Source organism: Gobio gobio, assembly GCF_949357685.1.
Source record: "Gobio gobio genome assembly, chromosome: 20".
Classification (NCBI taxonomy): domain Eukaryota; kingdom Metazoa; phylum Chordata; class Actinopteri; order Cypriniformes; family Gobionidae; genus Gobio; species Gobio gobio.
In genome coordinates this window covers 18,949,575-18,959,886 of record NC_137113.1, presented here as the reverse complement: position 1 = coordinate 18,959,886, position 10,312 = coordinate 18,949,575, and the positions used below count along the sequence as shown (strand labels likewise).

Genomic DNA, 10,312 nt, shown 5'->3' with positions numbered 1-10,312 from the left:
CGTTTGCATATTCTAAAATAATCATGTAATGCAACTGCAAGGGATTCAAGATCATAAAGATGAAGTGAAGGCACAAAACACGCTGTTATATTGTTTTTATTCAGTTCAAGAAAGTGAGGGCATGAACACCTACAAATAAACATCTGCTTATTAAGGTCCCTACTTGAGAAAGAGAAACATTGATCATGTGAACAAAAATAAATAATTTCTATTTAAGATATATGCATCTGATTACAAGAAGTCTCAATTGTCATCTTACGTTTTTTTTTTTCAAATCTAACAAAGCCATTAATACATGAAGGTTTGCAACTCCTACTCTTAAATAATCAGTAAGCACTGATCTATAGGCTTAAAAGGAAACCATCTTACAAATAATTTTGATCCAAGTAGGGTGGTGATATGAAATGGCACAATGAAATTCAATCTGGCATTGAAGACAGACATAGAAGCCTTGATGCCAGAAGCATCAAGCTAAATGCATTTTCTTACATTGCGTCTAGTAAGTTGCGAGACCTGAGCATTTAAAAAAAAGTAGCAAAATGTTTAGTCTGTGAATTCCTGCCCTAATAGAGCCCGACCGATCATACATTTTTTGGGTTTATTCATTTTTTTGTGCTCCAAAATCTTGTGAAGTTCCACTTCATAAAACATTTACTAGAAAAGTATGCTGCGCTAAGAAAACTGAAATATGCTGTTCTTTCAAATACGCTGTTGTGAATGCTTTTAAAGAGGTAAAGAGGTATTTGAAGTGTTTACAACCATTATCTAAAATACCTACGTACTCAACCAATCTAGCATTTATCACATTTAATACCATGCATAATGTGTACCACATTTAACAGTAATAAAGACAAGAAATATGCTTACGGTATAAATAGTTATTTTTAAATAAATAAATATCTTTGAGATTTTCTACAGGACAGGCCTTAAGGTTAGGTTGCTATTGAACAGCTTTACCAGTGTCATTCATTATGAAACATCATGTGTACGTTGGTCTTAATGAGACGACGAAGTGATAACAGCACATCTACCATGAGTAGTACGATAACCTGAAAAAAACGGAAGCACTTAATACAAACATTACAAGAAGGATAGCATGTATCCTTTTATATCCCCATAATAACCTTTTTTTAATTAAAAAAAACCAAAGACCTTATTCCTTCCCCCATCCGATTATGCCAAATAATCGGTCGGACTCTTGAAGGCAGCACTGTGTAAGAGTTTGGACAGAAATACACATCCAAGCTCTCAGTCTGAGATCTATCATAGTACCATACAATTTGTGCACTGTGTGGGAACACAAAACAAATGAAATAAAAATCTAAAATGGTCTCTGACAGGCACTGTCACTTATTCTAAAATGTCTACAGTATTACTGTCCCTACCAGAGGTAGTATCTTATCAATGCCAGTCTTAAATGTCCTTTAAAGAACAATATTTAAAAACACAACAGTAAAGGAGGCAAGCCTCGTCGAGATTAGCATCTGTATGCGACACCATCTGGACAAGCACAGCAGGAAACCTGATGTTGTACGATTATTGGCATTAGGCCTTGGGTGGAGAGTCTCTCTCTTGCAATAGAATATTGTTTTGAAATCTTCCCTTGGGAGTGGCAAGGCTGAAGTGTGGCCTCAGAGGAAAGGATCCACGCCCAGTCCCATTAATGCATTATCATCCATATTGAAGGAGGGCTCGAAGGTCTGTTGGGTATTCTGATGCATCTTCTGATGGTGCCGGAGGTTGGACTTGCTAGAGAAACGCTTGTCACAAAGGAGGCAAGAGAAGGGCTTCTCTTTGGTGTGGATGCGCCTGTGGCAGATAAGCTGGGTGGAGACCCGGAAGGCCTTGCCACACTCCAGGCACTGATAACGTTTGGGTTCTGTGTGAATGCGCCTGTGATTCTTCAGTGCCATGAGATTGGTAAACTCCTTTTGGCAGACAGAGCAGAAGAAGGAGCCGGTCTTGTGGCTGTTCTTGTGATTGAGCAGCGAACCAGCGTGGCGATAAGTGCGCCCACAGTGCTCACACACATGACTCTTCTCCTCCCTGCCGTAGTCCTCGCTGCTTTCCTGCTGCTCTTGCGGCTCAGGGAATCCGTGTACTCGGCTGAAAGCGGAGTCGATCTTAGGAAGGCTCTGAATTCCTATCTGCTGGTCCAGTGTTGAGTCCCAGCCTAAATCCTGCTGCATCTGCATACCTTGCTCATGGTGTGACTGCCCCTGTAGGCTGCCATGGAGCTCCTGGTGCTGCTGAAAACTTTCCAGGTTTGGGAAGTTCTGTTGACATATGTTGCAGTAATAGGGGAGTCCCTTACTATGCACCTCCATGTGGCTCTGCATGTGTGAAAACTCACAGAAGGTTTTCCCGCAATCTGGGCAGCAGTGGCGAGCCATTTGAGAGTGACTCTTTAAATCCAGAGGATCTGTGAATGTTTTGAGGCAGAGAGTGCAGTGCAGGAGGTCAGCAGAGTGAGTCTTCTTGTGGTTGAGAAGGGAGCCGGCGTGTCTATAAGAGCGTCCGCATTGATCACATCTGTAACAAAGGACAATACTGGCATCAGATACAATGACATTATGAAGGATAGAAAACAATAGGTGTTCAAATAAAAACAGGACTCACGTATAGCATTTGTCCACACCATCTTGATTTACAGTAGAGTTCGGATTTCCGTTACGGTAACAGCGATGTCTCTTTAGCCCAGACTTTCCCTGGAATCTTTTGCCACAGGTTTGGCAGCTGTAATGAGTTACTCCCCGTGCATGGATCTTTTGATGGTTGTACAGGATACTGGAGAGACGGAACGCTTTGCCACAAGTAGGACAGACATACTTTTTCTTCTGCGTGTGAATGCGCGTGTGGTTTCGTAAAGCCATGGGATTGGAAAAGGGCTTGGCACAGAAGGAGCAGGTGAAATGGCCTGTTTTGTGTGTGTTCTTATGGTTTAACAAGCTACCGGCGTGACGGTAACTTCGACTGCAAATGTTACACTTGAACGGTCGTTCCTCTTTTTCTCGTGCCGTACGGTCATTGTCACCATCTACATTTCCTGGTGGGACAGAATAAGGGACAGCCTCTTTGCAACAGGTGTGTCCTTCAAGTAGTTCAATATCTGGAAACACAAGACGGCAATTCTTGCATTTTAAAGCCTTTTCTTTTTTGTGGCCCTTGACCTTTCCTCTTGCTGTTGCATTCCTTTTAGTGGTCGAACATGTGTGATTGAGTAACTGTTTGTTTCCTCTGAAGGCCTTTCCACATTCTTGGCAGCGGTATCTTTTGACGGCAAAGTGTATTCTTAAATGGTTCTTCATTGCTAGCTGGTTGGAGTAGGTGTTGTTGCACAAAGCACAGTAATATTCACCTGTCTTGTGGGAGTTTTTGTGGTTGACCAAGCTTCCTGCATGCCGATAGCTTCGGCCACATTGATCACAGACAAAAGGCCGAGGGTCCCTGGGATCTCCTATCTGGCCCTCCTTTTCTTGGCTAGACTGATCACTGTTAGAGGTCTGCCGTTGCTTATGGCGTCTGCTCATTCTCTTTCTGCTGAAATTAAGTGCCTGCATTCCACTCCCTGAGGCATTTCCACTCATCTGCATGAGTGTCTGAATTTGTTTGTTGAGCTCTTCAATCTTAGCCTTGTTTTCCTGATGTACCCTCTGGTGGTTCAATAGTTGTTTATAGATTTTGAATGCTTTCCCACATTCTGAGCAACTATGCCTGGTAAAGAAAGAGGGTGGGGGGTCAGATAAATAAGAACTTGGCTATAAAACAATACAGATTAAATTAGGGATGAAACGGTACGGAAATTTCACCCAAATTATCACGGTTTTCTTCAAATGAGATGAAAGTGTTCAAAAAGAACAGATGCACACGCTTAAACATTTCAACTTGTTTTATATTTGAAAATCAACAAACAACAAAAATCAAGCAGCTCAAAGCACTTTTTTTAAGCTAGATTCTATTCTGTGGGATTTCCTTCCTTATAATGGCCGTCGTCAATAGCAACGCATAAATAATAATTTGGTGTAAATATAATCTCAAATATTATCATCTCTGTAAATATATTCTCAAGCAATATTCTCATCACTGTTCTATCAGCTATGACGGATTTAAATCTAGCTTATTTTGTGTACGAGCCCAAACAGTATCCTAGTGAAATAATGCATCCATATTTTCATATGATTTGACAGTTTATTTTATTAAATATCAAAAATCCAAAAGGTGTCCATCATACCTGACACCTAGATGAACACTTTACAGCTGGTTTTATGACGGTAAGCCATTCTCTTCAAAAGCTATTGAAGTTTGAAACGTGTACCAATATTGTATGTAACTTAAGAGACGGTCCCTAAATTTGCGAATCTCGAACGTAAAGCCGACTTTATGCCAGTCATATCAGATGCACTGTGGTTCTGCTGTGTTTGTTTGAAACTATTTACGCTGCTGAAATAGAACACAAACAGTCAACCACTGTATCATATGATGAATGAATCTCCTGCATACATCGCACGTTTTGAGTGCAGATTTCAGCGAGTGAGAGCGCGCTCTGAACAAAACTCCGGCTAATCTGAATGCCTCTGATTATTAGACACACGTGTGGTTGGTTATAATGCGCAACGCGATTATAACAGATGGCTTTTGAGAAGACTATAATAAGTTCAAACGAAGTGCGAGTGGTAGTAATACCAGACGTAGTTTTGGTATTGAGGTCAAAGTCCACTTGCCTTGCGTTCGCAGATTTGACGCGTTTCCCCCTATTACAGCGACTTTCTTCTGGCATGTTCTGCAGACAGGGTGACCGTCTTCGATTAAGTTTCCCTCAGGACTTTTGTAAAAGCCAAAATATGACCACACCTCAGATTTGGTCCTTTTAGAAGGCTGAATAATCCCCCGAGTGTTGTCACTGCCTTCTGCCATTTATTCTCATTCAAAAAACAGCGTTGCTCGCTGCGCCTGCACCAGACTGACGCTGACTAGACAGGATTTAGCTCGCGAGGTTTCAAAATCATGATAATCACGCACGGTTTTGATGATAATTAATTTTTAAACTATATTACTAACCGTCAGTACATTTTATCGTGAAACCGGTAATCGTTCCATCCCTAGATGAAATATGATGAAGCAATCAAATTCTGAAATTTGAACAATTTTAATTACTTACTTTTTAACGTCGAAGTGTGTCCTCTGGTGATTCTTGAGGGCCAACAAATTATAAAAACGCTTTTGGCAAACAAAGCAGCGAAACACCCCAGTTTTGTGAGACTTCTTATGATTGAGCAAAGATCCAGCATGTCTGTATGAACGACCGCATTGGTCACACCTGTACTGTCGTTCTCCATCATGTGGACCCTCCTGTAAAAGTTCTTGTTGAAATGCATTTCTAAGAAGCGGTTTCTCCGCACATTTCTCCTCCACTTGTCCATCTTGTTGTCCCGTGCAGTTGTGGTTATTGAGGTGATAAAGATCGCTGCAGCTTACGCCACATTTCCCACAAATAATACCTTCCATTTCCACTTTTGGTTTGAGCTCATTCTGGTGGTCTGGTACAAATTGTTCTGGCGGATTGCCTTCTATATTGCTATGCAAGAGCTGGTGGGCTTGTAGGTCCTGTTTCTTTGTGAAGCTCTCTCCACAAGTGCTGCAGATAATCAAACTGCATTCACTCTGCTGATTTTCACTCTGTTCATCTCTCTTGACCTCCAGAGAAGACACAGATGATGGGCCAGATGCTGAAGGTGCGGCATGAGCTTGAGTGTGACTTGTGAGATGGCTTCGCAGTGCACTCATGCTAGTATAGTGATTCCCACAAACGGAGCACTGATACATCTCTCCATCATCCTCCTCTTCTTCACCGTCTTCACACTCCGCTTGATCTTCGCCCTCACTCATTTGACCATGAATGTTGTCATGAAAGGTCTGCTGTCTAAAATAGCCCTCAGCTGCACTGCCATTGTGTCCCTCAAAACCAATATCCTCGCCCGACTCCCCTAAGAAATGTTGATGCTTTGTGTTGTGAAAGTCCATGTGACCGGATGAGTCGTTCGTCATGGTCTGATACTGCTGATTCAGGAGGGGACACATGTGTGACTTGATTCCTGCAATATCAGTAAATGTCTTGCCACAGTCTGCACACATGTGCCTCTCCATGAGCTGTTCGTCCTGAGGTAGGTGCTCATCTGGGAAGGAATTGTCAAACTGCTCATGAAAGTCCGTAGCATTTGTCTCGTTCACGTACTCCTCGTCAGATTTATGCTGCACAGAGTCTACCAGGTCCTGAGGAAGGTCTAATATTTCACTTACATCGCTCTCATGTGATGAAAAGCAGCCCTGTTGGTTCTCATGTGTTAAAGGCTCTGAGGAAAGCCAGTCACCCTCAGAACTGGCAGGCAAAGATGTGGGTCTTCCCTTATGAATCCGAAGGTGGCTTCTCAGAGCTGCCAAATGTGGGTAGCTCTTGCGGCAGATGGAACACTGAAAGATCCCGGTCTGATGGGATCGTTTGTGATTTATAAGACTGCCTGCGTGCCTGTAACTTTTGCCACAGACGTTGCACTTGAAGCGGCGATCAGAACTGTCATCATCTTCTACTTTGATGTTATCAGGACATTGTGTTGAATGATCAAGATTGAGGTCATCTGATGGTAGGGCCATTGGCTGTCCCTGAGCATGTAGAGTTAACGAATTATCATCCAAAGGGTTGGGTAGATACACATCACCATTTTCCATTAGCCCATCTGATTGGTCATAATCAACAACTTTATTGAGTAACGGAGGCAATGGTGGAGTGTCACTAGTGGGGGGATAAGGATTAGACTCTGGGGAATGAGTAACACTATCACTGTACGAGAAATTATGCTCCTCTGACAAATTGGTAGGGAGCTCAAATGAAACAGAAGAGGAGTTGTGCAACAGAATATGATTTTGAAACTCATCGTCATTAGCAAAAGTAACCTGACAAAGGTGACAAAAATGTATATTAGCATCCCCATTCTGTGGGATAACATGAGGGGCAAGTTCTTGCTTGCATTCTGTGAGGGCAGCTTTAGAGTTCTGTGCACTGAGACGACCTCGGGTTTTACTATGGGTTCGCTGGTGACTATTAAGGGCAGCGAGATTGTTGAACTGTTTAAAACAGATTGGACACTCAAATACTCCCATTTGGTGAGTTTTCTTATGATTTATGAGGCTGCCATGATGTCTGTATGTCTTGTCACACAAGTCACATTTAAACGGCCTGTCTCCAGCATCATCTTCAGCTGCTGTATCACTTTCTGGGTTGGAGTTTGAAATGTGTTCAGACACTGCATCATTACAAAGGCTGCTCATTGGAGCAATATTCAGCTTCATGTCTGGCTGCAAATCTGGCATAATGTCAAAATCCACATCATCTAGATGCAGCAACTCTTCCTCTTTAAAACCACTTTCAATTTGACTTTTTGCAACATTGTTCGTCCCGACATGAGACTCTTTATTGCGATGGACCTTTTGATGGGTGACCAGCTGAGTTGCCAGACGAAAAGCCTTTCCACATTCTGTGCAGGAATATTTCTTTCTAGATGTGTGGATGCGCAGGTGGCTTTTGAGAGCTAATGCGTTGGAGAGCTTCCTGGAGCATATATGACACTGAAAAGAGCCAACCTTGTGTGTTTTTCTGTGGTTAGCCAAGCTGCCAGCATGCCTGTATCCTCGTCCACATTCCTCACATTTGAACTTGCGTTCCTCTTCAGACTGATGAAAAGTGTCTGTATGCTCCAAAAGACTGGGCATGCCTGGCTCTTGCATAGCCATAATGTTATGGTATAATGATAAGAAATGTCAATAAGAGCCAGTTTGAATAAGTGTGAGGGACACGCCTGTCCTCACTATTATCAAAATGGCTTGTTCGGTGAGGCCTGAACGTGAAGGCAACATTTAAAAAAGTAGCTGGGAATGCATTCTGTTCCATTCCATTGGAAAAATGTCATTGGGAGGATGATGCAAGTGCAGGCACTGGATGAAATCTGTAACAGGAAAACCCATATATTATTTACCATTTAGTTCACACAAGGCAGTTGCGTAACAAAACAAAAAAAAATCAATGATAACAAGCAAACATTACCATTGCTCTCTCTATAATGTGACAAAAGCTTACAAAGAGTTTACAAAACCAATGAGTCATTATATATAAAAAAGTAGTAATTAAACAAAATTAAGCATTTTAACATTACTGTACAATAAAACACTGCACAGGTTTATAGGGAAAATTCATGCAAAAATAAATTATTTACACTGTTTCAAAACCCATATGATTTACTTTCTTTACATGCGACATTCTCCGTCAACATTCACTTTTATTGTAAGGACTAAAAATGAAATAAAAAGTAATTGTTGACTGAAGCTGTCATGCTGCCTGACCTTTTTTTGATGCTGTTAGGAGAAAGTCTTTCTTACAGGTTTGGAATGTCATGAGGGTGAGTAAATAGGACCCTAAGATTTCCGTCATGCGTAAAACACGGATGAAATTGTGTAATGTCAAGCACCTTGGCAAATGAATTAATAAAACAAAAGTATGACAGTAGAATCAATTAAAAGTCAAACCATGTAGTGACTATGACTAGTGCAGGGCTCATAAACGCCGGTCTTGGAGGGCCCCAATCCACAGTCCTACAGAGTTTAGGTACCCAACCGCTAACAAACTCACCTTCCTGTAACTTTCTAGTAATCCTGAAGACCTTGATTAGCGAGATGTGCTTAATTAGGGTTAGAGCTAAACTCTGCAGGACCTTGGCCTTCCAGGACACAGGTTGAAGAGCCCTTGAGGTGTCTGTGATGATTAAACCGCAAATAAAATCCTGTTTAAATATGAAGTGTGAATGAGATGCACAACTTCATCTACACATACTCAAACAAAAGAAATTCTGACAGAATTTGATTTCCAGAGTTTTTGATACATTTGAATTAAATAAAGAACAGAATCGAGAAGAAATAACATAAAATGTTTTTTTTTTGTTTTTTTAAATAAAACTGATTTCATATGGGCCCCATTATAGTTTAACTTTTGAATTATTAAATTGTTAAAGTTTTAAATGGAAAACAGTTAAACCACAGAATTTGGGACACAATAAATTTGACTCCATATGCGCTAAGTAAATAATGACTTTTCATTTAAAAATAATGTTTAATTGATAAGTGTCCATCAATTATAAAACACAGGCAAAAACACCTGATTTTTTTAATACAAGCAACAATTAAACCAACTTGGGGTGTTATATAAACTCAAAGTACATGCAAAGGTTTCTATATCAATTAAAACCTATTTAACATCCATCATGGATCCGTTAGTTAGTCAGAGTTCTAGTTTCTATTCTAATATGATGTCTAATTTAAAAATATTACATTATTCCACAAAATAACGCGGGATCCGTCAGCATGAAGGATCAACTAACGGGCTCCAGCAGTTAGTTAGATGACAGGCTGCCTCACACAATGGAGCTCTATTGACACAGTAAACACTTCTCCAGCACATTAGCTTAACAGCTAGCTACACAAGCACAATCTTGACAGTGTATTAATCAATCGTTGTAATAGTCATCTAGTAGTGGTCTGATTTAATATAGCAGACAAAACGCGGAGAATAGCGGAATAAAATATATTTTAGGGAGAGGCGGTAGCATCCCATACCATTGCGAGCTTGTTAGCAATTGGCGGCTAGAAACTGCGGCTAAATCTAGCAAACTGATACTGCAAAAAATAACGTTATGAGTATACATACTGATTGTTGAGGTCTCCCTGTGTGGTGTTGGTGCGTGTAATGTTGGCACTCCGTCCACTTTATTTTAGTTTCAGGACGGGCGTGTTCGTCCCCCCTTTTCTAACAATTGTCTCTCCCCATCCCACACGACTCACTTCCTGCTTTTGTTGCTAGGGAACAGGAAATGTGCATCAGTGAAAAAAGTCCGTATGTTTTCCTCTCAAGTGCTGTTGTGTTTTATTTTCGTTTTTTAAATAGTAAATCACCGTTTATATATATATATATATATATATATATATATATATATATATATATATATATATATATATATATATATATATATATATATATATATATATATATATATCTTCCGCCATTTCGTATTGAAATTGTTCATTTCTTAATAGCATGAACTAAAATCACGTTTAGTCACAAAACTTTAGCTTACTTATGATCATACCAATGACTAAGAAATTAAGAATGCGTTTTTGTACTTATATAAATAAATAAATAAATAAATGAAACTTTATGTATATAATGAAATATTAAAGATATACATCAGCTTTAATTTTCTCTACCCTTAAC

At 40.3% G+C, this 10,312-nt stretch overlaps 1 protein-coding gene across 1 annotated transcript; it reads right to left on the bottom strand.

Annotated features, from left to right (window-relative positions):
- Positions 1–78: 78 nt before the first annotated feature.
- Positions 79–9,885, bottom strand: znf646 (zinc finger protein 646). Its single transcript, XM_079801139.1, has 4 exons — positions 9,749–9,885; positions 5,159–7,997; positions 2,620–3,714; positions 79–2,532 (listed from the first exon to the last, which is right to left on the bottom strand). The coding sequence occupies exons 2-4, from the start codon at positions 7,783–7,785 to the stop codon at positions 1,632–1,634; spliced, it is 4,623 nt and encodes a 1,540-aa protein (XP_079657265.1). The 5' UTR covers positions 7,786–7,997; positions 9,749–9,885; the 3' UTR covers positions 79–1,631.
- Between the last annotated feature and the right edge of the window lie 427 nt (positions 9,886–10,312).